This window comes from Silurus aristotelis (genome assembly GCF_946808225.1).
Source record: "Silurus aristotelis genome assembly, chromosome: 15".
NCBI lineage: Eukaryota > Metazoa > Chordata > Actinopteri > Siluriformes > Siluridae > Silurus > Silurus aristotelis.
Window position 1 is genome coordinate 21,964,307 of NC_139588.1, and position 27,906 is coordinate 21,992,212.

The following is a 27,906-nucleotide window of genomic DNA, read 5'->3' on the forward strand; positions in this document are numbered from 1 at the left end:
AGAGAGAGAGAGAGAGAGAGAGAGAGAGAGAGAGAGAGACTCCGAGGACAAAGGTGAGAGATAAAGGGGCTTTTTAATAGTCATTTGTACAGTACACTTAAACTTTGGCACATATCTGAGTGATATTAGGAAGCTGGAGTGCAGAGTCAGCCATGATACAGGGCCCCTAAAGAGCGGAGGGTTAGGGGCCTTGCTCAAGGGCCCAACCGTGGCAGATTTGCGATCCTGGCGCTTGAACTCATGACCTTCCAGCTCCCATTGTGACGCTGATTACAGAGGGTTTACATTTTTTTTTTTATATTATTACATCATAAATGAGAGAAACCATAGTAACTTTAATTTTAATACAGTTTTTATATAATGCAACATTTCTTTTCAGCCCTCAATCAAGTTTGAATCAGTGGAACAGTGTATGTAGAAGAGGGCAGACACTTCTTCTGAAAACGTTCCTCCAGACATAAGGCTTAGGTTGTGTTTATGTGGTTAACAGTCAGACACTGAGAATCTTGGCGGATGTTCGGCTGTAGGAAGACGTCCTTTTCGTTTAGTCTACGGATCACTTCAGTATAGCAGGAAAGATCATATGACCTCAGGGAAAAAGGTTCAAAGCGACACTTTCCTACCGAAACAAAAGGCACACCGAAGGCGATATATATATTTTCTACAATTTATACTTTTCATAGATATAATACATGATTGAAAAAAATCGCCCGTGTTGAATAAAGATCAAAATAATAGTGTATCCTTGAGCTGATGATACAATACAATTGTACAAAATACAATTCCCTTGATTTCGAATTTCTCATCTTTAAACCTGAATAATCATGAACAGTCCTTTATATCAATGTTAAACAATTACACTGAAAAAAACCCCCAAAAAACAAACATTATTTGGCAAAATATATGCAGTTATAGAAATCTGGTATTTGTAGAAAAAAATTGCCTTATTACAAAATGTGCTTTAAAACCTGCTCTGTTGAAGGAAACCGATCCAACAGTGACTGGGGGTCGTGTAGTCCGTGTGTTTAAGCTCCGCATGGAACTGGTTTACTGATATTACGCGGTTAAAGCACGTATAACATGTGGGGCGACACCATACCAAATAACTCGCGTCATAGCTTCGGGTTCATGAAGTGTCCATCGGATTTGGAATATGCTTGGCTAAATAAGTGATAGAAAAAAATAAAATAATTATGATCTTATCGCCAGTCATCGTCTCTCTTCTTCTCCGGCTTGATCGTGTACTCCTCAGCTTCACTGTCCTCTTCATACGTCTCGGGCTTCGCAGCCCTAAGCCTGGCCATCGCCGCCAGACGCTCCTCTTCCTCCCTCTGGCGCTGAGCCGCTGCTTTCTTCTCCTGCTCGGCGTGGCTTTTCATGTGAGCGCTCCGGCTCTTCACTTTGTAGAACACCCTGTTAACCAGATGTGTGATTAAATTCAACACCAGTTATACATATTTATAGCAGTTCTCCATTCTGATTCGTCAGAATACTGACTTGTGTTGCTTTTCTAGAACAGTTTTATATCACCAACCAACCAAACATGATGCAAGATGATTTTATTGCATTCATTATTGCAATTCGTTCCTTTACTTTTAATTTTTTATGACAAAAACGTATTCGATTTCCATTTCTACACCGGCATCTGCTCTATACTACATCATGTTAACCTGGCTTGATTTAACCTCGAACCAGTAACTGAAAAACCCGACGAAGAATTTGTTTATGGACAAATTATAAAGTGAATAGACATGATGAGCTGCTTTTACTGAATTTTTTTTTTTTATTGTACCCGGTTTTATTTTATTTATTTACATTTTATTTTCCTATCAATGCTTTATCCCTTTTTAATTAGTGAAAGATTTAATTTCTATTGTATTTATACATTTGTTACTGTTTCATTCTATTGAATTTATTTTTGTATTATTTATTGTATTAAATAAGTAAGTAATTGTTTTTTTTTTTACACAAAATTGTGGCTCATTTCTGTACTGCTGTGGTACTGATGAGAAGAATTAAAACAAATTATTGACTTTCTTTTTAATCATTAATTATCCATTGTTCTATCTATTTTTTGTTTTTCCTTTAAATGGTTTTTCCACCTGTATTAAATTGATGATTTATTTTTGTGATTATGCTGGTCGCCGTTTTTATCGAATTGATAGTATTGTGTTTACTGTTATTATTTTAGGTTTATAATAAATAATAATAAAATATTACAGTAAAGTAAACAGTTTTGTAAACAGAATTTGACAATGTTTTATTTATTTATTTGTTTTTTATTTATATAATTATGTTTCCTTTGAATGCATTCCCCTATATTTAAATTAATTGTTTTTTGTTGTACTTGTTTGAAACTGGTTAAAAAAATATATAATTTATAAACTAAAAATTGCATAAAAATTTTATTAAAAAAAGAAAAAAGAAAAGGAAAAGAAGCCTGGGACATGTTTTACACATTTATCAAATACCTACAATACAATTATTTGATTATTTGTTTATTTAAAAAATTTTATATGTTCCCCTTCATTTAAATTAATTATAGTTTATAATTTTTAGTTCATATAATCAGTACTAATTAATAATAAATTTTATATAATTTATGAACTATTGTATTATTAGAATAATTATTTCTTCTTCTTAATAATAATAATAATAATAATAATAATGATAATAACTATTATATATATAATTAATATAATAATAATTTTATATTTTCTCTGAATGCTTTATCCCTTCATTTTAATAAAATAACAATAATAATAATAATAATAAATAATAATAGAAAATGTAAAATAATAGTTTGTTCTGAAGTATTTGTTTGCTACTATTTTAATTATATTAAAGTAATATAATAATTTTTTGTATTATTATTAATACTTCTACTATATAAAAAAAGTAAACTGTTCATTCATACAAAAAAAATTATATATATATATATATATATAAATTAAAAACTGCTCTCTGTGTCACACTGCTGTAGTATAAGAAGAATAAAAAAACGTGAAAATGTGATAGTAAAAGAAACGAGTGAACCCTGGAGAAGTTCATTTCATCCCACCACACTGCCAGTTTTTCCTCCTATCACATCCCAAGGGTTTCACAAGTTAGAAGGTTGGAGGAGGTAATGTAGGAGTTTGATGTATCAGGGTGTGTGTATTTCTTTTCCTTTTCTCTTCAGATTAGGTTTAGGGCCCACTTGTTAAAGAGTGTTTGCTAAAGAGGTGGGTCTTGAGTCAGTGACTCAGCTGTTGGAGCAGTCAGGAGAAGTTCATTCCACCTCCAGGTTGCCAGAACACAAAACAAACCCGATGCATGTCTATGTAGATACGTGTGGAATGATCTGGTGTAGGTTCTTTGGGCGCACATTAGAATCTTAAATGATCTCTATAGATGTGAATATTTTCCAGGTATAATCTGGGTACTTCCATAAATACAATATATCCAAAAGTATTGAGACACCAGATTTTTCCCATCCATATGTGGTTCTTCCCAAAACTGTTACCACAAACTTGGGACACACAATTGTTCCTTTGGATGCAGGAGAATGAAATTTTCCCTTTAGTTGGAGACCCAAACCTGTTCCAGCATGAAAATACCCCTGTGCACAAAGCCAGCTACATGAAGATCTGCTTTATATGGGTTGGAGTGGAGGATCTCCTGAGCTTTCGAATCCTCTGAACAGGTTTCACACTTGTATCTCTTTCAACTTCTTGGAATTCCTTTAGTTGATATATAAATTATGACAGAAGTATGCATTCAGTTTTTCCATTCAGCAGTCATGTCGGGTAAAACTGTGTGTGTGTGTGTGTGTGTGTGTGTGTGTGTGTGTGTGTGTGTGAGAAAGAGAGTGAGTGAGTGAGTGATGGGGGGGGAAGGAGACTGGAATGGAGAGAGAACAGGGAAATGAAGAACATGGGTGGAATAGAAAGAATTGCAGGGTAGAAAGAATGGAAGGAATTGAGGTAATAGAAGAATTAAGGAATAGAGGCAAAGAAAAAAAATGAAGGGAATGGGTCAATAGAGAGAACAGAGCGAATGAGTAAAAATGGAGGGACTAGAGAATTTCTCTCTCTCTCTCTCTCTCTCTCTCTCTCTCTCTCTCTCTCTCTCTCTCTCTCTCTCTCTCTCTCTCTCTCTCTCTCTCTCTCTCTCTCTCTCTCTCTCTCTCTCTCTCTCTCTCTCTCTCTCTCTCTCTCTCTCTCTCTCTCTCTCTCTCTCTCTCTCTCCTCTCAATTACAGAAACACTAACCAATCATAGGCATCTGTGAGCTCATAGATGTAGAAAGCACTTTCTTCAGAGCGTATTTGAGCAATCAGGATGATCCAATTTCACTTGAAAGGCTTGTCTCTCACACACACACACACACACACACACACACACACACACACACACACACACACACACACACACACACACACACACACACACACACACACACACACACACACACACACACACACACACACACACACACACACACACACACACACACACACACACACACACACACTGACCTGCTGCACTTCTTGCATGGAAATATGCCCTCGGGCTCCCCCTGACTCTTAGGGGCATTTGATGGTGTGCTTCTCCTCACTGCAGTCTCACGAGGTTTCGGAGCAAAGAATTGAGGAGTCTGTGTTTCCTGCCTCAGCGCCGTTACATGGTCCAATAAAACCACCTTCGGGTTGCCCAACATCAACACTTTCCCCTCCTGTAAAATGAGACCATGCACAAGCATTGAGATCCAATACATCAATAAAAGCCCAGAACTGTGTGAATAACCTGATTACATTCAGTGGTGGATGAAGTAAAAGTAGAGATTCACTCTGTAAAATGTGACTCCAGTAAGAGTAAAAGTGCTCCCTTTCACTTGAGTAAAAGTATTTTACTCAAATGTACTTAAGTATCCAAAGTACTGATTTATTATAACTATAATGTTCCTGTTATCATTTTTATCACAAGACTCTTTAATTAATCACCTCAGTTTATGTGAAAAGACTCGAATGTGACTTTCAGCACACTGATCTATTAATAGAATGATATTAATGACTCAAACACTGATTTCTATTACAATTATCATGAACTCAAAACCTTCTTATCAAATACTTCAAAATAAATGAGATCACGTTATGTGGCGAATCCAAGTCTGGAGTTTCTTCATCATTTGTTCTTCTCTAAATGTTCTGCTTGACTGATGCTAAACTGTATGTTGGTGATCGGTAGATACACCAAGCACCAATCAAAACAAAACAGAGCGAGCGCTCGACCCTGATTGGTGATTTGTTGCGTGTTACGTTTTTATCCAAATAAATAAAAAGAAACGACTGATTTCTCAAAATGTAGTTGAGTAAAAAGTAAAATATTTGACTTTGAAATGTAGTGAAGTTACAGTAACATCTCCAAAAATGGAAAAACTTCAGTAAAGTGCAGATACGTGGAAAAGCTACTTAAATACACGAACGAAATACATTTACTTCATTACTGTTCAACACTGAATAAATTAATTCACATTCATATTCCTTAAATGGAAAATGATGAAGCAGCATACACATTAGTACGGTATTATTCGGTATTTGCGTCTGTAAAAATGATTTATTTATGTATAATTATTAGTAGATACACTATACTTTTATTATTTAGAAAGTGACCGATAATTTTTTGATCAATATTTGATATGTAGATTGAAGAAACTGTTTCTCGAGCGCGTTCTCTCAGCAACGTCCTGAGAGTCACATAGAATACAGATTAACATGGCAGAGGTAGAGCTGTAACTTCCTGCACACACAACAGGAACAGAGCTGTACTTTACATACAACATGTCAGCTACAATATGTCTGATAAATGATGGTGTGAAAGATCTTTTCCAATAAAGGCATCTCTCAAAGTATCGCATTTTTCTCGTACATCAGTAGTTCACCAATGATTGCAATTCTTCATTTGTTGCAACATGACACGCTTTTCATCCATTTACAGATACATACGAAAACAAGACAATTCCTACAGACTTCAATCACAAGTTACAGATTTGAGGCATCTTTCGAAAAATGTCTTTACAGAAAATTGCTATGTAACACGTTTTTAATTCTCTTATGTAGCTCGGCCATCATTCCATGTCCTTGTGAACAGAGGTACTCTAGAAACGATATCATATTAGAACGAGTAAATTAATATTAACCTGATGGTTTTGACCTGCACTCCTGTCAGAACTGGAATTAAAAAAGTATTAACATCTTTCAACCAATCAGAATGGAGAATTAAAAAAAGGGCAATTAATAGTGATCGCATTCGAGTCATGTGGGAAAATTCGGTAGGACCAAAAAACTTATTCCAATCTAAAAGTGTTTCATTTTCCATATTGGAAAAATACATTATATTGAATATAATAAGATAATGAATCAATTATAAATAATCGCGCTCTCCATGCATCGTGCGGTCTTGTGTAAAAACAAACGGATAGAGTCGTCAGTGATTCACCTCTAGAGGCCGCTCTTGTGATAAAAGCGGACCGGAAGCCGGAAAAACTATGGTTATGGATTTTTGCTGATAGCCGATAGTTCCAGCAATCAACTATTTGTGCCGATTCATCGGCAATAACAAAGGATCGGTCGACCTCTGATTACAAACGTACATTTTAGCATCGTAAAACTCATTTTTTTTAGTTTATCCCTAATGAGTGTGCCAGTGCTGAGGAAAAAACATTGACATGGTATAAGGAGGAAACCTTGAGATGAACCAGACTAAAAACTGAACCAATCCATCACTGGATATTCGTTCATTATAGCTGCATCATTGTTGAGGTCATCAGCTGTTGGCTAAAGCTGTTCATGATAATTGCAGCCCTAAGAAATTGTAGCAATGTTTATATTAATAACTGTCCAAATCCATTGCCTCGGTTCTTCAGTTTAACCCTCCATAGTAACCTTAACTTAACTGTTTAGTACAAAATAGAAAAATCCTGCTGACAACGATTATTTCGACACACTGTGAACATCACCCATCCTTCACCTGCTACTGTGACGTGTCCAGAAGCCGGAGTCACCATGACATTTCATTACCACTGACCTGAAGAGTCTTCGTTACGTTGGGGAGAAGATCAGCGCCTTTGTCCTTTTGCTCCGCCTTGTGTTTGCTCTCCTCTCCTGCTTCCGGCTGCTCCTGTTTGATCTGCGGGATCTTTAGTCAAAAAGAGAAGACACGCTCAGATAGCAACCTTTACATCAGTTCATCAAGTCTGATAATCCTCATGACCTGTGAGGTCACATGACAGCCGAGTGCAAAAGTTTTACCAAAGTTAATGCAGATGTTCTGATTATTTTATTAACAAACAACAAACAAAAATATGAAGGGTTAGATGAATGAATGAAGGTTAATTTTTTTTTCATCTTCTTACTACTACTGTAGTTCTGCTGTAATTGGCGCATTCAACATCTTTCGATTGTAACCTTTCTTCTGGTCAAAAGGTTGTGAGTTCTAATCCCTCCACCACCAAGCTGCAACTCCTGGGCCCTTGAGCAAGGCCCTTAAACCTCAACTGCTCAGTTGTATAAACGAGAAAGCTCAGTTTTTCTGGATAAGAACATCTACCAAATGCACTAAATGTAAATGTATTCCTCCAAAAATATCTGAAATTATAAAAAAAATAAGCAAAGGAGATGATGAAACCAAATGATGAAATCTAATGCTACATTCACTTGTTTGTCTCCGTTCAGTTGGCACTGGGCAATTTCTACTACTAGTTTCCATAGTAATTTTGATCAATGGGTGGGGCAACTAGTATTTTATATTGGACAACAAATCAGGAGACGGATCATGTGCTCAACATGCAGGTGATGGGCTCTGCACCATGTCCTGGTTTCCCTTCAGCCACTGCATCCTCACATCTCACATGATCTTTATACCAGAATCCCATTTTCTTGTAATTACCGCATATGTACGTTATTGTGTGGTTATGCATGTGACACCCCAAACCCCACAACCACCTCAGAGTAAGTGGAAAAATTGCTATAGAGTTCAAACAGTATGGATTTCAGTATATTTATAATAAAAAAGTAAATTAAAGTATGTTGTCAAGCACCTTGGGGGGTGTAAACTTTTGTGCTGACCCATAAACAGAATTTCAGACTGTAAAGTCTGGAAGCTTTTACAGTTAATGAACAGGGAATTTAGTTTGTAAATAGACTCAAAATTGATCTTTAACATTCTTTCCATGTATATTGGTGTGCTTGTATTTGAATCCATATGCAAAGATAATTGATGTTTTTAAAATGAACTACCTCAGGAATGGGCTCTTCTGGATCCGGAGGGCCGTAGACCAGCATTCCGCTGCGTCCCACCTTCACCTGTTTCTTATAGGTGTAATAAAACTCCACGCACTGTGCCAGGGTTTTACTCTGCACCTACACACACACACACACACACACACACACACACACACACACACACACACACACACACACACAGATTTACACTAAGGGTGCTCCAATCATAAACGGCCAATAATCGCGTTGGGAAGTTCGATCGGCGGGCTCTATAAATCCCGATCCGGAAGGGGCCGATCGGATGACGCAAAATTTGTTTAGCAAATAATACATTGCATTAGCAATCTGCAACATGTGTACCAAGAAAACTCCACTAGGCGGGAAGCAGCCAAAACACCGCCAACCTCATCAGACATTTAAAGTCAAGTCACGTGAAGGAATATGAGCAGTTTTTAAAGTTGGCTAGCGCTAAAAGAGAGAGGGACTGTACAGCAACTCAAGTGTTTCTAAAGGTTTCCAGCGACTCCTGTCCTACTTGGATTCACGTTACATCAGCGGTTATGAAAGCGTGGGCACGGCCCTCTAGTGGGGAATAAAGACATGACGGAGGTGGGGAGCAATAAACCGCAGGATTTATCTATATTTATTTTTAGTGTTCTTTATGAAATTTCATTTATGATTTTCTCTATTAAAAGTAAAGTTCATACAGCAACCACAAACAAACAATTGGTTCATTAATGCAAGTAAATTTAAACATCAGATAAGGTACCCAACACAACTGCACTTTAATTTTCTACATTTTTAAACTGTTGTTTGATGTTACCTATTACGTAGCATTAATAAATAAATAGATAGATAAAAGAAGGCTTTGAAAAGACCCTGTAATCCGCATCGGTCGATACAACTTCCAGTGAACGGGAATCGGTGGCAAAAATCCCTAATTCGGAGCTCCCCTAACTTACACAGGAACAGAAAGACTTGCGACGAATCCTGGTTTAACAAAATCACTTTCAAAGTACACAGGACACACAGGAAATCGGAAAACAGGAAATAGAAAGTTTCCAGTAAACACAATCATCCGTACCACTTTTTGCACTAAAAAGAAGTCCTTCCTGTAGGCAGAGATCCCTTTATTGAAGTAGCGCTTTTCGTCCACAGTCCAGCAGTCGGACCCTGATGGAACACAAACCCGATAGCTAAGAAGAAACAGTAGCTTGACTCTAGGAACGAGGCAGGTTTATAAACCATGCTAGCTAGCCAGCAGAACATCGTCCCAGCACAAGTACGCTAGTTAACCTATAATATTGTGTGAACCAGTTACTCATGTTACTAGCAAGCTAGCTTACTTTATGCTAACTATTATATTGTGTAAGCCAGTCACTCAGGCAGCTAGCAAGCTATTCAACATTATGCTACCTAATTTACGGAGTTGGAAGAATCTAGGCATGAGCGAAGAAGATTGTTCCTTATGGAATTTGAAAGGCGATGTACAATATATGTAAACAAAGGACCCTTGTGACTGGTAGCGTCAGTTCTGACCTGCGTAGTGGTAGTTAGCAAGGTGGTGGTCCTTGGTGAAAATCGGTTTCCTCAGCAACAGCATTTCAAGAGTTTTCTAGAGAAATAGACAAAATAGAATTTGAACGCGTTGGGAATAAGTTGAAGCCGATATGGTGTACATGTATATATACACACACATACAGATATCACAATAGTGAGGGTTTGGTAATATTGTGCTGCTTTTAAGGTACAAAGAGACACTGAAAGACTCAAAGACACCAACAAACAGAAAGATTGAGCAGCGTACAGGACAACAGAGGGACAGATAAGTGAATAGATGGATGAACAAACATACAAATATGGAGATGGACAAAGAAATAGAAAGACTGTTAAAGTTGATTGGTGGATGAAGGGATGGATTGGTGACTAAACAGATGAAGGGATGTAGAGATAGACAGACAGCTAAAAGATAAAAGGATGGATGGATCAGTAGATTTACAAATGGAAAGATAAATAAGTAGAAAAATACAGATTAAAAGATGGATGGATGCATTGATAGATGCACTGATAAATAGATGGATGGCTCAACAGACATACAGATGGAAAGACAGGCAGACAGAAAAAGAATTGTTAAAAATATGGATGGATGGATGGATGGATGGATGGATGGATGGATGGATGGATCAACCGACATACAGCTGGACATGCAAACAGAATGATAGACAGATAAATGATGGATAAAAAGATAGATACCGTAATTTCCGGACTATAAAGCGCACCCATATATAAGCCACACCCACTGAATTTTACAAATATTTTTATTTTGAACATAAATAAGCCGCGCCTGTCTATAAGCTGCAGGTGTCTACACTGAAACTAATGAACTTTACACAGGCTTTTATGAAAGACAGTGTCTGTTACACGGTGTAACGGGTGAAATATGTTGTGACTCCTTTAAGAGCATAACGGTATTTTGGGAATAGCCTCCGCCGCATTTTTCCGGTATTACTGCGTGTGTGCAAGGGCGAAGAATATGTCCTTATTATTTTCTGATGCTGATTTCTAAGTTTCTTTGACTAACCCATAACGCTGTTGCCAAGAAAATAAAAAAGCACGAGTTTTGGAAACCTGTCTGTGCTTATATGAATTCTGTTGTAACTGGAGTTAGTGAGCTCTCCCTTCACCCAGACTCAACGCGCTACAACGGCTTGTATCTAAACAGTAGCCGACCAAGAAAGTCATTGTTCACTGTCTTCCTCCTTCCTTTCACAACTATTTCTCTCGAGAGTTTATCTTTTGGCATCGTCATGCGTTTAAAAAAATTTATTTTTTCTCCCGATGCCGTGCAGGTCAGAACACAGGTGAGGTGCGTTTTTTCGTTTCCGTTCGGAAATTGGATTGGTCTAATGTTATGGGGTTCAGTTTTTTGGCTTGAAGTTTGTGAAACCGTAAAAAAACCCAGGAGAAATTCAGAAATAAGCCGCTTCGTTGTTTAAGCCACAGGGTTCAACACGTGGGAAAAAAGTGGCGGCTTATAGTCCGAAAAAATACGGTACATGGAGAGGTGGAATGATGGAGGGATGAATGAATGAATAGATAAATAGACAGACAAATAAACAGATAGACAGGCATACAGGTAGACAGATAAATAAAAAACGATTAAATAAATAGTTACATAAATAAACAGACGAATAGAGAGAAAGACAACCAGATGGATGAATGGAGGGACGAACGGACGGACAGATAGACAGACAACACTGACACTAGCTGAAGGACAAAATAATTGTTCCTTATCTTACCATAACATCACCTCCATTCTCATGAAGACAGTGGTGCATGAGCTCCACGTTGGTTCCTCCACCACACAGGACGCTGGAGCAGGCCAGGTTTATCAGATTGTCCACTGCAGGATGAGACATGTGACATAGTGAACAATCGAGTGATTCAGGATGAGGAGTGAAAGAGGGACCACACGACAGTTCATTAGAAAATCACTAGCTCTTCTGATTAGCCTTCATGACTCACCTGTGTCATCCTGGGGTGGTGAAGATTCCACCTGTGGCAGGGGGAGATACACCAGAGTAGCTTTGTGCTGATCCTGATTAACCAGTAAACGTTTCTGGAGCTCAGGAATCTCTGCCTGGTGATAAGTGCCGATGTTTATCCGCCTGTAAGACACAAATAAACAACGCTGACAGGAAATACAAAGGCTGATATAAAGGCTAATGTAGTTTTAATTCTGTGTGATAAACATTTCTGATCCTAAAGTGTTATTAATTCACTCACGGTTCCAAGCAGACGGGCGTGGCCTCTCCGATCAGAGGGGGCATGGGAGGAGTGATGTCAGAACTGCCTGCAAAAATCCCAGCATACACATCTGTTTATCACAGAAATTCTTAAAGATCATACTGCTGTGGGCTGACAAAAGTGTGGAAACATCTAGTCTTTTATGTTTTTTTAAAACATGTTATAGGACAGCGAATGAGTGGAAGAAAGTTCTGTAGAATACAAATGGGATCAGACTCCCTCACCCCCACAGTCACATATGGAGGTGGAAGCTTAATGGTGATGGGGTTGTTTTATAGCAGAGGAGGCTGGAGACTTATTCCGGAAAGCGAAAGCGAACCAACATGTCTGCAATTCCGTACACCATGCAATTCCATCTGGACTGCGGCTCATTGGAACCGACTTCACAGGACAACAAGACGCTGACATAAAACATACACTACTGTATCCAGAAACATGCTTACATTTCTTTAATTCTACAGATTTTATGAATATTTAAATCAGAATCACTTCCTAACTGCTTCTATATGCCCCACCTCTTCCACAGGTCATACTGACCTTCATTTGCATATTAATATCTATCTATCTATCTATATTAATTAATTAATAGATAGATAGATAGATAGATAGATAGATAGATAGATAGATAGATAGATAGATAGATAGATAGATAGATAGATAGATAGATAGATAGATAGATAGATAGATAGACAGACAGACAGACAGACAGACAGACAGACAGACAGACAGACAGACAGACAGACAGACAGACAGACATTATAAATGAATGACAGACAGACATTATAAATTAATGACAGACAGACAGACAGACAAACAGACAGACAGACAGACAGACAGACATTATAAATGAATGACAGACAGACATTATAAATTAATGACAGACAGACAGACAGACAAACAGACAGACAGACAGAATTAATGAATGACAGACAGACAGACTGAATGACAGACAGGGAGAATAAATGACAGACAGACAGACAGATAGATAGATAGACAGAACCTACCACACACTTTTACACAATTTTTCACAATATCAGTATTATATAGTCATATCGCTCAACCCTGTGTTATATGTATGTATAAAGGTATAAACGTATTGCTCACTTGAGCGCAGAAGACTTCTGGAGGTGGTCTTGGGGGTTGGCAGCGGAGGCAAGCCCTGATTTCCTGCTGCTATATTGGAGAGGAAGGTGGAGAAGTAAAGACCCGAGCCCTCGCGTACTGGTGACAGGATGGGTGGAGGCGTGTAGGGTGGCAGAGTCAGAGGGTTGTCCAGTATGCGTATTGGGGAGCGCAGGTGGCTCTGGAAGGGTGAAATGCTGGAGTAGACAGATGGGGCGATAAATGTGCACGGTCTGGGAGGAGGGATGACCAGGGGCTCGGGTCTCGGGCGGCGCTTGATCTTGTCCGGGGACCTTTCGTCCTCCATCGCCTCCTCCTGGGACACAATAAATAAATAAATGACATTTAGAGCGAATATATAAAAATTATTTAAACGATTTTGGAATGCGCTACTGGAGGAGAAAAAAAATCTACTTTACAAGGGGAAACTTTTATCAAAGCAAATGATTTTATAAATTAATGAACCAATCGAAGACTTGGTTCAGCCACAGGAAAGTAACTTACACTTTACAAGGTTAATAAAACACTTGAGCTCAAGCTATGTTAATAATTCACCACATAGTGATGTGTATTATTACACCATACCGTTCTTCGTCAAAAGAATAAGCTGTTGCTATGGAAACGGTAGTATTAGTCTAAAAAGATTTTGCAGATGCACGTCTGTCAGTCCTGCTGTTACAGAAATTAATAATGAAACAGCACCTCCATGATACCAAGCAGCTTCAGTAGTCATTTCAAAGTTCTTTCAGTTATATATATATTTTATATTATACCAAGAGGAACATTTTCATATAAAGCTTAAGAAGTTTGAGGAAAGATTTTTTTTATATACAATATAAGCTACAATCATAAACAGATGCAGCTTAAGATTTTTTAAATATCCCATTCCACATATAGTCCCAACTTAGTTGCTCTTATAACAGCCTCCACTCTTCTGGGAAGATGTTCCACTAGATTTTGTGGAGATTCATTCAGTCACAAGGGTGTTAATAAAGTCAGGTACTGGTGTAAGTGATGTGATGAGGCCTGGGGTTCAATCAGTATTCACATTTATCCCAAAGCTCTTTTTTAGGGTTGAAGCTCCATAGCAGGAGATCAACCACTTCAATTCATGTAAAGCACACGAGGTGGTATCAAAAAGATTCGAGACGAGCTCTGTTTTTCGAGAAAGTACTTTATTTATCTACATGTACACACTATCAAAATAGTCCCCTTGCACAGCAATACAGCGCTTCCAGAGTTCCTGCCACTTCAGGAACGTGTCCTGGAAGTCTTCTTTTCTGATTGTGTGAAACACCTTCTGCGATTCGCGATGGATCCAAGCAACGGTGTCCAAAACGGTGACCTTTAAACCACATCCTTATTTTCAGGAAGAGAGCGAAGCCCGCAGGAGCCGAATCTGGCGAGAAGGGTGGGTGCGGAAGTGAGATCGTGTTGTTTTCAGGCAAGAAACTCATGTGTGAGGAGAACTTTGTGACAGGGTACACATGTGGTCAGAATAGCAGATGTGGTAGGGAACGTGGTCAGAATAGCACCGGTCGCACAACTCCAGATGTAGATGTCTTTTGGCACACTGACTTATGAAAGTCTGTGCTCCCTGTGACTGTGTGTAGAGACTTGTGCTGCCATTGTTTTACAAAACTAATCGTGAAACTTCTTGATATCACCTCATGTCTTCATCGAGCTGGCTTTAGTGTACAGGGGCATTGTCATGCTGGAACATGTTTGGGCCTCCTAGTTCAAGTGAATACAGACAGACAGACAGACAGACAGACAGACAGACAGACAGACAGACAGACAGACAGACAGACAGATGTACAGATAGACAGACAGACAGACAGACAGACAGACGTACAGACAGACAGACAGACAGACAGACGTACAGACAGACAGACGTACAGACAGACAGACGTACAGACAGACAGACGTACAGACAGATGTACAGATAGACACACAGACAGACAGATGTACAGATAGACACACAGACAGACAGACAAACGTACAGACAGACAGATGTACAGATAGACACAGACAGACAGACAGACAAATATGACAGTAGTGAGCCAGAGATACAGGGCTGCAAAAAATAATCAATAAAAATCGATACTAAACGATAATAAAATCCGTTGTCAACAAATGTCGTTATCGATTAGTTGGCCTGCGAAAAGGAAAAAGAAAAGACACTGGTGTCTCAGATGAAGGTGAAACATCAGCATAATAAGCAAAAACTGTAGAATCCTCCTTGTGTGAATATGGTGTAGTTTAATGAAGTGCTATTGTGTAAACTGTAACTTCGGGAAAGTCGCACTGGATCTGTTCTGTCGTGACTCGCGAGCATCAGGTTGCGCGATCGGCTCGTTCGTGACATCGTGATGATTCAATTAAACCGGTGCGAACAAACACTTCATCTGCAAATAACAGCAGCAGGAAACGATCACATTGGTAGTCACTGTTGTGATTTTCAGCAAATGTTTCTGCACACCAAATGCGTGCTTTCAATGTGAGTATATTAATTTATGCATATATCATTAAATTAAATTCATTATATTCAAGATACTAATATCTTCACAACTAAACATAATATCTGTGTTTCTTAAACATTGTTGTCAACTTTCCATCTGCAATTATCATTCAAAACAATGTTGATTTAAACAAATTGCTTATTAAAATGATGTTTTTTTTTTTTTTTTTTTTTTGGGGGGGGGGGGGGGGGGATTTGCAGAAAGAAACAATCCAGCATGAGTGAAATTGTTCAAATCCCCATACACTCAACAAGCAGCCACTTTAAGCTTGAAAGTGTCAAAGTTAAAGAAAGTAACTCTATATGTAGCTTTTGCATTGTTTCAAAGTACAATTTTATACATAAATACCATTAATTAGGGTTTTTATATTGTAATAATAAGCAAAACAGCTCATTTAAAGGGGACCCCCCCCCCCAAAAAAAAAAAAAACCCTACAACGATCAATCGAGAGAGAAAAATTTATCGTTTGATTAATCGATGCCAAAATAATCGCTAGTTGCAGCTCTACAGAGAGAGAGGCAGGCAGGCAGGCAGACAGACAGACAGAAAGAGAGAGAGAGAAGAGAGAGAGAGAGAGAGAGAGAGAGAGAGAGAGAGAGAGAGAGAGAGAGAGAGAGGCAGGCAGGCAGGCAGGCAGGCAGGCAGACAGACAGACAGACAGAGAGAGAGAGAGAGAGAGAGAGATAGAGAGATAGAGAGAGGCAGGCAGGCAGGCAGACAGACACAGAGAGAGAGAGAGAGAGAGAGAGAGAGAGAGAGAGAGAGAGAGAGAGAGAGAGAGAGAGAGAGAGAGAGAGAGAGAGAGAGAGAGAGAGAGAGAGAGAGAGAGAGCGCGAGACAGGCAGGCAGGCAGGCAGGCAGGCAGACAGAAAGAGAGAGAGAGAGAGAGACAGGCAGGCAGGCAGGCAGGCAGACAGAAAGAGAGAGAGAGAGAGAGACAGGCAGGCAGGCAGACAGACAGACAGACAGACAGACAGACAGACAGACAGACAGACAGACAGACAGACAGACAGACAGACAATATCTATAATGAGCTGGCTTTGTGCACATGGACATCGCCATGCTGGAACAGATTTGGGTCTCCAAGTTGAAATGATGGACCACATCCAGAGCTTCCTGCACAATTATGTGTTTCCAACTATGTGGTAACAGTTTGGGGGAAAAAACACATATGGCTGGAAAAAGTCCGGTGTCCCAATATGTTTGTCCATATAGTGTCGATGACAGGGTTTAATCAGCTTCCAGGAATAATCAATATTTTATTTGTTTTTGTTGTCAGTGTGAGAAATGTGAGATAATGAGGGCATTTAGATTTTTTCGCTCCATCACTGTTGCGTCATCGTGAGACCGTCAGCTGATTTACATGATATACAGCACACCGTACCTGGTCGAAACCGTCACAGGTCCTTAACGATCGGCGACGCTTCACGATAACGGAGGGCTTGTGCTCCGACTGCTGCGTACTCTCCGGGGGAAGCCTCTGCTCCCGCGTCCATCCGCCCGTCTGCTCGACCTGGACCTGAATCCTCCGAACGGGTACGGACACGGGCATAACTAGCGGAGGCATCCCTGTCTGTCTGTTTGATGTGCTCTCGTCACGCTGCCAAGACACGACGTCGTAAAGTCAGAAGCAGGAAATAAGGAATGATTGCGAGAGAATTCAAATATCACATGCATACAGAATTGGACATTTGGCAAGGAATGAACCATATAGAGTACAGACCAAAAGTTTGGACACACCTTCTCATTCAAAGAGTTCACTTTATTTTCATGACTATGAAAATTGTAGATTCACACTGAAGGCATCAAGGGCTATTTGACCAAGAAGGAGAGTGATGGGGTGCTGCGCCAGATGACCTGGCCTCCACAGTCACCGGACCTGAACCCAATCGAGATGGTTTAGGGGTGAGCTGGACCGCAGAGTGAAGGCAAAAGGGCCAACAAGTGCCAAGCATCTCTTGGGGAACTCCTTCAAGACTGTTGGAAGACCATTTCAGGTGACTACCTCTTGAAGCTCATCAAGAGAATGCCAAGAGTGTGCAAAGCAGTAATCAAAGCAAAAGGTGGCTACTTTGAAGAACCTAGAATATGACATTTTTCAGTTGTTTCACACTTTTTTGTTATGTATATAATTCCATATATAATTCCACATGTGTTCATTCATAGTTTTGATGCCTTCAGTGTGAATCTACAATTTTCATAGTCATGAAAATAAAGAAAACTCTTTGAATGAGAAGGTGTGTCCAAACTTTTGGTCTGTACTGTATATAGAAGGGTCAACAGGACGTGTGTGTGTGTGTGTGTGTGTGTGTGTGTGTGTGTGTGTGTGTGTGTGTGTGTGTGTGCAACCTGTTTGCAAAAAATAACGGTGCCCCGGGGCACACTGAGGGGCCACGCACGACTAAAACTATAAAGTTAAAATTACAAACTTTACACAGTTCATTACTCACTAAACAATTTATTAGGGGACCTCAGAACTCAGTCACACCGTCTCCACCATACTGGATGAAAATGCTGGTACATATGGACAAACTTACTCCATAATCTATTTTCATTTTTTATATCAGTACTCCTTCCAGTCTTTCCTCCCTTTCTTTCTTTCCTCTCTCTTCCTTCCTTCCCATCTTTTCTTCTTTCCTTCCTTCCTCCCAGTCTTTCCTTTCCAACTTTTCCTCCTTCCTGTATTTCGTTCCCGTCCTCTCTTTGTTTCTTCCTCTCAGTATCTTTTTTCCTGTCCTTCCTTCCCTTTTCATTTCTTCCTTCCTTCTGTCCTTCCTTTCTTTCTCCTTTCATTTCCTTCCTAATTTCATTCTCCCCCCCAACCCTTCCCATCCCTCCTTCTCATCTTTCCTTCCTGTCTTTTCTTCTTTCCTTCCTTCCTCCCAGCTTTCCTTCCCAACTTTTCTTCCTTCCTGTATTTCCTTCCTTCCTTCCATCCTTCCCGTCCTTTCTTTGTTCCTTCCTCTCAGTATCTTTTTTCCTGTCCTTCCTTCCTTCCTTCATTCCTTCCTTCCTTCCTTCCTTCCTTCCATTTCCTTCAGGGGTTCAGATCTAGTAGATAGAGTGATAACTCCACATCCATCCTTCTTCTTCTTCGTTCAGCTTCTCCCATTAGGGGGCGCTACCGCGGATCATCCGTCTTCATACCCCCCTGTCCTCTACATCTGCCTCTTTCACACCAACTCCCTGCATGTCTTCCCTCACCACATCCATAAACTCTCTCATTGGTCTTCCTCTTTTCCTCCTGCCTGGTGTCTCCATCCTCAGCATTCTCCTACTGATATACCCCATGTCCCTCCTCTGCACATGTCCAAACCATCTCAAACTCTACATCCATCCTAAAATACATGTGAACACACATCAAGCTAATGATAGTCTCAGACAGACGAGGCAGAAAAATGACAGGAAGCAACAAAATGACAACGAAAGCAGCTGTGAAGATCCTGGAGCGGCACGACGAGGGATCGTTAACCGCGTCTCGTCGCGCTTCCGCAATTATTTCCGCCTGAAGACCGAATAAAACCGCTGACTCATCCATAAATAACAAGTTTGCCGAGCGAGTCGTTTTTTTTTTCAAATCCTTTTTTTTTTAAAACCACAAATCTTCAGAAATTAAATTTTTTCTTTCTAATAAAAAAAAGTTATGATTTGTGTTAATTGAGAGAGAAAAACAAGAAACACACAGGAGTGTAAACACAGGATGAATAATGCTTGCACATGAGATCTCTTAACAAACATGGAGAGGTCGGGGGAATCGCCTCCTCCCTAAAGCTGTGTGTGTGTGTGTGTGTGTGTGTGTGTGTGTGTGTGTGTGTGTGGGGCGCATGTGTGGAATGTGTAGGGGTGTAGACATGCAGTTTAGAACAAGTCTAACACACACACACACACACACACACACACACACACACACACACACACACACACACACACACAGAGTTTTCAGTCATGCACGATGTAGAAGACTTAAATAGCAGTCCCACCATCCGCAGCTCACATATGAAGTGCCAACAGTCCAAAAATAGGTGCTTCACAACTCAATTATTTCTGCAGATGTTCCACAACGTTCAAGCTGACGATAAAAAAAAAAAAGGTCAGAAGACTACAGAGGACGGTTCGTACGGCTCAAAGGATTATCTGTGCTCCTCTGCTTACCTCTCAAGAACCGTACGAGGTGGTATCAAAAAAGTTTCGAAACTAGTTTCGTAAAACGCCAACAGATGGCAGCAGAAGGCTGCATGCGCAGTCACAGGGAGCACCTACCTTAAGTCTAAATACATCGTCCCGTGTACATCGTGAGCAACCGGTGCTGTTCTTACCACGTGCGTTACCACGTCTGTTATTCTGACCACGTGCACGCGAACACAAGCTCACTTCCACTTTACTTCCCCAAATATTTTGAAGGTGATAGTGTGTAAATGTAGATAAACATAGTACTTTCTTGTAAACAGAAAAAAAAAAAAATAATAAAAATAATAAAAAGATTTATACAACCTCGTATACAACCACACTGAGAAAGGGGGTCTGAAAAATCCCCCACATCCCAGCCACATACTTTTCGAACTTTTGCCCTCTGGATGGCGCTACAGAGCACCAGGACAGCCAGGCACTATATTCAGGCAATTTACCACAATGAACAGTTAAATGCTCTCCAAAATGCAAAAAAAAAAAACTTTCATATTTGAAAATGATTTTTCATGCAATCATTTTGTATTTATTTTATTATATATATATATATATATATATATATATATATATATATATATATATATATATATATATATATATATATATATAAAAATAAAAAAGTGCAACTGGAAGCTTCCACCACCAAGATAAATTCCTTGTAGTAAGTGAAACATACTTGGCAATAAAACGCATTCTTGTTCCGATTCTGAAACTAATAAAACAGCAGGATGTACCGTTTACATAAATGCTAACAACCTGCTGTGGTATGAGAGAAATAAAAACATTTCAGAAGCTAAGGAAAGAGAACAGAGACTCCAGACCTGACTTTTATTAACAGCACATCTGGAAGTGTTCTGTCCTTTACGTACTGTATATCAATGTAAGCCAAAGGCACAACAAATTCGGTTCATACTAAAAAAACGATACTAATTTGACCTTATCTTAACGGTGTCCTCAATGCTCAGAAATACAAAGAAATGCAGATACCATTTATCCATCATGCAGTGCGATCTAGGAGGCATCTGATTGGCCCCAAATTTATTCTGCAGCATCACAACGACTTACATACAGCCAACAAAACTATCTTTAGCATAGAGAAGAACATGGTGCCCTGGAAGTAACATTTTTGGCCCCCACAGAACCCTGATCTCAACATCATCAAGTGTCTGCAATTACATGAAGAAACAGAAGGATTTGAGGAAGCCTACATTCACAGAAGATCTGTGGTTCTGTCAGGGATCCCCCTGCCACACCCCCTCAGCTGCTCTCTTTCAGCCGCTCTCGGTGCTAATCGCCGACACCTGTTCCGCATTACCTGCTCCCCGTTATAAGCTCATGCTCCGACCTCACTCGCTGCCGGATCTACATGGTCATGCTTATGATCTCCCGGATTCCAGAGCGCCAGCATTCCCTGCTGGTTCCTGCTTCCTGTTCCGATCCTATGGATTACACTCACTGTACGGATTATACCTGCCCTACGGATCATACCCGCTTTTTTCCGGATCATGCCCCGCTTTATGGATTATACCCGCTGTACGGAATATACCCGCATTCTGGATTTTTCCCGCGTTACGGTTAGTTACTCTCCAGAACTCTGGTTTATTTACTGATCTTCAATAGACAATAATCGAGTTACTCCCGTGTCCTTCGCATGGTCACTGCCCTGACAGGTTCAGTTTTTAAGATGTTTAGAACAACTGACCTGCTGGGGTCCTTATACAACTGGTTACAAGTGTACCTAGATGCACTTGTTTTTTTTGTTGGTTTTTTTGCGTTTGACCTTGCTGTGACCTTGCTGCTGATTGGTCCCCTCCCTCTTCAATCGCATTTCATCTAGTCAGAAGCATTGTCAGTCTTGGTTTAGTGTTACTTTTATCATTTTTTTTAATGAAACGTTAGACAACACTGTGTGTGTGTGTGTGTGTGTGTGTGTGTGTGTGTGTGTGTGTGTGTGACGAAAGAGACTGGTGAGGGAATGACCATTATTCAAGTGAAAACAAGAACTAACTTGTCCCTTGGAATGTTCCACAACATTGATTTAACTATAAACCGTTCCGATGGCTGACGTTTCAGTAAATTCGAAGCTGCAACCGTCGGCAACAGCAAGAGCAAGAGCAGACAAAACCGTTCGACAAAAAAAAAATACTGCGCTTTGTTTCCACAACAGCGACTTTTACAATATAATGGATGATCCTCGTAATCTAGATCTAACAAAACCATTGCTATTGCTACATAACAAAGCCAACATAGAACATTGTCAGGGTTTCCCTGAGGAGACGTTGATTTCTAATGAATGGAAGGAGTCTCCAGTGTCAGCGCTTTGCCCCAGAGCAGATCGAAAACTTTCACCAGTTTCACAGCAACATGACACCCTGTGAGTTTTGCTTTTGTTTTTACTTCCAGAGAGAGACGAAGCAAAAGTAGATGGTCAGAAACTGTTTATAGCTGCCATAATGTGAGTGATAACAGTCACGAAACTTATTCCTTGGAATCTTCTACAACATTAGAAATGACAATATACAAATAAAACAGTAGGCTGCATACTCCATTAATCCGTAAGCAGCTAAATCGCTAAGTATAAAAGAAATATAACCACCTGGGGGAGATAACAAAAGACCCGATTTTTGATGATGTTTCTATTATAGCACACCCTGAAGAGATCTTTCTTACATATATCGAATATGTTAATTTTATGCTAATACTGATAAATGATCGACACTGATTTGTTTATATATATATATATTAGTTTGAATGCGAAATGATACCCAATAAGAACAAAGATATCTTTCTCTTGGATTAACTGTGGTTAAGACATAACAGTATTACAGATCAAAAGGTCGGGGGGTTCGAGCCCCGGTATCAAAGAGTTCCCATTTTTGGGTAATTGAGCAAGCAACTATTTTTACTTCTAAGGGGCTGATCACGGTGGCCCCTGCGCTCCGACCCCATCTTCCTATCAAGCTAGAATATGCGACGACACTATTTTCGGGAATTTTAAACCTAGGAGTTGGCAAACCCTGGGGCATCTGCAATTGCTTGGAACCAGTGCGAGATCTTCTGTAAAGGAATTTGGGCGTCATGATCAATTATCATCAGGGTGCCAGAAAAACTGTCTCTCCCTGAATGAACTCATGATCGGCTGATGATGATGATGATGAGGCTGAACCCGTTTCTTCGAAATGAACAGACGGGACACGATCATCACGTCTAAACCGGTATTATATTATATTCCTATAAACAGCTTCAGAGTGAACCATTACAAGTTAAAGGCAAGGGGATTGAAACGAACTCGAACTGGTTCCAATCGCCGATACCGCAGGGTTGCCAAATTCTAGTTCCGAAGTTCCCCTTTTCCCCGCACACACTGTAGGTGACAAGTAAAAGTCAGTTTTTGACACTGATCTGGCGTACCTTCCAGGGTGTTTCCCCTCACTCAAACCTATTTATTGGGAGGCCAAATCAAGGTTTCGCCACTCATAGGACCGACAACAATGCGCTAGGGGCAGTAATAGACTTTTGTGGATGCCACAAAGTGAGTCAGACGCACGAGTCGTCTCAAAGAGTGATTCGTTCATTTTCTACATGAGCAAAGCATCGCGAAATCTCCATCGGTTATGCACAGGAAACAGAATTGAGCAGTTCGCCTCATGAGTAATCTCGTCCGAGTCGGGGTTTTTTTATCACGTGACTCCCATAGACGCAACACAATGCAAAAGAAAATGTATTTGGTCCGAATCTCGACATAATTGTTACAATAATAATAGGAGTCACGTGACAAAACTGCTCGCGATACGGACCAGAACATATGAGAGGTAAAGCTACGCATTCTGTTTATCATAATGTGTCCCATAGCTGTCATATTTTGTAAAGCAGGTAGAATTAGTCAAAGTTGGTGTATGTGCACGTGTTTGGGGGATCTGCTTATTGAAAATGACTAAATGACAAATAAAAACGGCGTTATGATGAAGCCGCTGAAATGATCTACTCTTTCCTTCACTACCGTTTAGAAACATAGCAATGAAACGACGGAATAAACCCGACGAAATGACGTCTGTCGTAATCGTGTTTCGTTTTTGACTAATAAACGTCTAAAGAACGATCTTTCACTTCATTTTATCGGACGTTTTTCCGCAAAAAAAAATTATATATATATATATATATATAAAATCAACAATCCCCCTCAATCACGATATTTTTCTTATGTATAGTTGTATTTTTTTACAGTTGTATAGATATTATTATTACTATTTCAAAAATTGTCTAATAATTGAATAAATAAAGCAGACAGTAAACAAACCCGTTTGAACCGAACTCACCTTCGCAGGCAAAAACTCCATCTCTGAGGCCTTCTGCGCCAGAGTTTCCAGGTTGATCTCTTTAGACGTCCTCCTCCTTCTCTGTGTGGTATGGATAACCCCGACAAAAGCTCCCGTGACACCCGGGACACCTCCATTACGGGCCGGTTCCTTCACCGGAGGAGAGAGTCCGTCCTTCGAGAGCCTTCTGGAGCGCCGAGGGAGAGCCTCGGGTTTGTCTTCGGCTTCCCGAAGTCCGAGATCTGGAGCTTTGTTTGTGGACTGTTGGAGATTTGGATCCTGTCTTTGATGAGGCAACGTACAAGAATCTGCTTTGCCCTGACTGTTTTCTGGTTGCTGTGGTGGTCTGGACAGTTGCTGGTTTTGCTGAAGTGGTTGAGATGGACAAGGTTCTGGAGGCAGCATGTTTTGCAGCTGGTGCAGTTCTGGCAGTTGCTGCTGGTGTTGCATCTGCTGCAACTGTTCTTGCATTTTCTGCTGATGGTGGTACTGCTGTTGAATTTGGAGCAGTCGTTGTTGTTGTTGTTGTTGTTGCTGTTGTTGTTGCTGTTGCTGTTGTTGTTGTTGCTGCTGCTGTTGACGTATCTGCTGAATTTGCTGCTGTTGCAGCTGCAAAAGTTGCTGCTGTTGAGATTTTGGTGGTTTGCTGTAACCAAGGTTCTGTGGTGCGCTATTTCCTTGGAAACCCTGAAAGAAACCTGAGGTCTGAAGTTGCTTGTTAGGTCCGAACGCTACCTGAAAGGGTTGGAGAGACGTGTCAGGCATGGAGTGATGCATGGTGTGAGGTTGGTACTGAGGTTCTCCTACTTTGTGACCCTGGAACTGGGAATGATGCATGGCTGCCATGGCAGGAGAGTCCCATTCCATGCCTGGTGCCATAGCTTGGGCTGGTTCAGAGTAAGACACCGAGGAACCTGCAGGCATTTTCTCTTGCTGCACGCTGTCCATGTTGTGATTGGTCTTCGGTAAAGCTTGGTGTCCTCGTCCATCGTCCATTCCACTTAGAGAAGGTCCAAAGTTCTGGGGCAGCTTAGTTGAATTTTGTAAGCCTGGAAACCAAGTGGAGGACTGCACAGGTTCTTGAGGTGCCCATTTCATTAGACCTGATTGCTGAAAATGGCCCCAGACTTGATAGCCCTTTTCAGGTTTGAAAAGAGCCGAGCTCTGGGGATCAAACCCAGGGTCCGTCCTTCCCGTAGCACTGTTCGTTTGCTCCAACGGTGCTCCCCCGGTATCGTAGAAGACCTCTCCCGAGTGCTGCGATGCAATTTCCTCGATGCCTTCAATGTTCTGCTTGCTCAGATTACTAACATTCCCTCTCTGGTGAGGAGAGAGGCTCATGGTGAGATTGCAAAAGCACAAAAGGGCGGGTCGAAAATGATCATTAGCACGCACCAACCGAAAAAAAAAAAGAAAAAACACCGCTCTTCAAGTCTGACTGCTTTCGTCAGAGCGCCTCGGCGTGTAGGCGCAACGCAGAAGAGGGAACATGAATTACACTTCCTCCCTTGCCTGTTCTCCTCTTCTCCAAACGAGTTATTCTGTAAACAGCCGAGCGCTTCGTCATCCCTCAGGCAAGAGTCTGGAAAAGAGAAACTTACGATGAATCTGAGAAACGATGCGTACATTACACCCCCCACCCCTCCCTCCTTAAACCTAATCCATAACTTTTGTCGACTTTAACACACGCTTTGGTAAAGTGCTGTTAATGTTAAATCGGTGGTATCGGGAGTAGAGAAATCATAAAAGCATGCAGGAAAGGGTGTGCTCTGGAAAGAACAGGGTTGGGAACCTGTACTCTAGACACATACGTTACGATCCTGAAGAACACTTTCACACTCAGGTCAATGTACAGCAGCAGAACTAAAGACCTCGACTTTCACTTTAGATTTGTGTGCAGCTGTACTCTGTATTTGTGCGTGTTGTATGTGTATAAATACGCATGGTTTTTTTTTTTAGATCTGAATGAGATTCGTGATTCCTTCAGGGAAACTAGATTCTTGGTGAGGTTTTTTTTTTTTCAGTCCTGCACAACAACAACAACAGTGGCAGAAAGCAAACTGCAGCAGGGGTGTGGACAGTGCAGTGCAAGACAACAAGAATTACAGGAAGTGAATAGGGAAGGGGAAGAGAGAATATGGGAGAACGAGTGTGTGAGAGAGAGAGAGAGAGAGAGAGAGAGAGAGAGAGAGAGAGAGAGAAAAACTTCTACAGACTGTAACAGACTCCCAGATCTTCTACAAACACTTTTTTATTGATCACTATAATATTGAAATATAATAATAATAATAATAATAATAATAATAATAATAATAATAATAACAAAAAAATTATAAAATCATCATGTTTTGTGCAAGCATTAATTATGCATTTTTTTTTTATTTTTAATTATTTTTTTTTTATTTTTTTTTTGCTTAGGCCTTTAAAGAATGCGCACGCGTTGGTTTGAAACAACACACACACACACACACACACACACACACACACAAATGCAACCGCAAATGCAAACAACAAGCCAAAGTGTTTCTAGAGCTTCACGTGTTTTTTTGTTTGTTTGTTTGTTTGTTTGTTTGTTTTTAAAGCGCACAGGATCCACTTACCGTGCAAACGTCGCCTTCGCGGCTCGGGGGTTCGGGTGACAGGGCTGCAGAAGTGACGCAGAAAACCCGCATGCACGCGCGCGCACGCACACGCACACACTCCAACACAACTGGCACACTGAACCCTATTACCCTATTACAGCCCCACAACCGGGTCACAATCACCGACCTCTATAGGCTCGATAGGAAGTCCTCGGACTTATGACGTCAAAGTGTCAATATCCGAACGGCGCAAACTGGAAACAAAGTTACGCCAACTGGCGCATTCCGCTGCGCCGCGTCGCGTCGCGTCGGGGTTTCGTCCCACCCTGCACAGGAAGGTCTTGCGTTTTGTTCCTCCCTCTTTAACCCCCCTCTCGACTCCTAAGTAACAAACTAACAAGAAGCTCGAGTCTCAGATCTCGGTGCGCAAACTTGCAGCTCGGTTTCTGCTCGTCTTCCGTGAGACTCAGGAGTCGGCTTGCACAGCGTTCACCCAGTGACGGAGGAGTCACGAGTCTTCTGAACGAGGCTTTCGGGGAGTCGATTCACCAGCAAAGTGATGGTTTTTTTTTTTTCTTTATAAATTGTTAAAATAATTTAAACCTTAAATTGTGTTTTAGGCTTTTTGATGAATAATAGCAAATAAACATGGTTTTATCTAAATAAATAAATAAATAAATAAATAAATAAATAAATAAATAAGTTATTCCAAGAAAACCAGGTGTGCATGGGGGCAGGAACGTCCTGGATGGGACCCCTGTTTCAGGCACTCGCTTACATGTCAAGTCAAGTCAAGTTTATTTGTATAGCGCTTTTCACAACAGACATTGTCTCAAAGCAGCTTTACAGAAAACAACAGTGAAGGTGAATGGTGTCCAAGACCTAGTGAAGTTAGGAGAATTTTCATAATTCCAAAAAGAAAACTGTGATTTTATGCACATCCCAGCTTGTGAGGATGATGGGGAACAGTGGTATGGGACCCCCTGGAGCAGATAGCAGTCAAGGACCAAACAGTGGCAGTAGTGAGGCTTGAACGCCCAACCTTCTTTTATGCTAAATTCCCACTGCCCCAACTACCACTGCCAACTACCATTCTTTTAGGGAAGAAAC

General features: G+C 40.5%; 1 protein-coding gene across 4 annotated transcripts; it reads right to left on the reverse strand.

Moving 5' to 3' along the window:
- Positions 1-54: 54 nt before the first annotated feature.
- On the reverse strand, positions 55-27,303 carry mideasa (mitotic deacetylase associated SANT domain protein a). 4 transcript variants are annotated; one of them, XM_083562592.1, is made up of 13 exons: positions 26,984-27,303; positions 24,215-25,796; positions 17,098-17,313; positions 13,174-13,507; positions 12,049-12,115; positions 11,788-11,930; positions 11,562-11,665; positions 9,802-9,877; positions 9,347-9,435; positions 8,278-8,400; positions 7,067-7,177; positions 4,519-4,715; positions 55-1,413 (listed from the first exon to the last, which is right to left on the reverse strand). In XM_083562592.1, the coding sequence occupies exons 2-13, from the start codon at positions 25,553-25,555 to the stop codon at positions 1,200-1,202; spliced, it is 3,015 nt and encodes a 1,004-aa protein (XP_083418718.1). In that variant the 5' UTR covers positions 25,556-25,796; positions 26,984-27,303; the 3' UTR covers positions 55-1,199. The 4 variants fall into 4 exon arrangements, with proteins under 4 accessions (XP_083418718.1, XP_083418717.1, XP_083418720.1 ...); XM_083562591.1 differs by having other exon boundaries at positions 26,815-27,303; XM_083562593.1 differs by lacking the exon at positions 55-1,413 and adding an exon at positions 4,318-4,344 and having other exon boundaries at positions 4,467-4,715; positions 26,815-27,301.
- Positions 27,304-27,906: the final 603 nt, after the last annotated feature.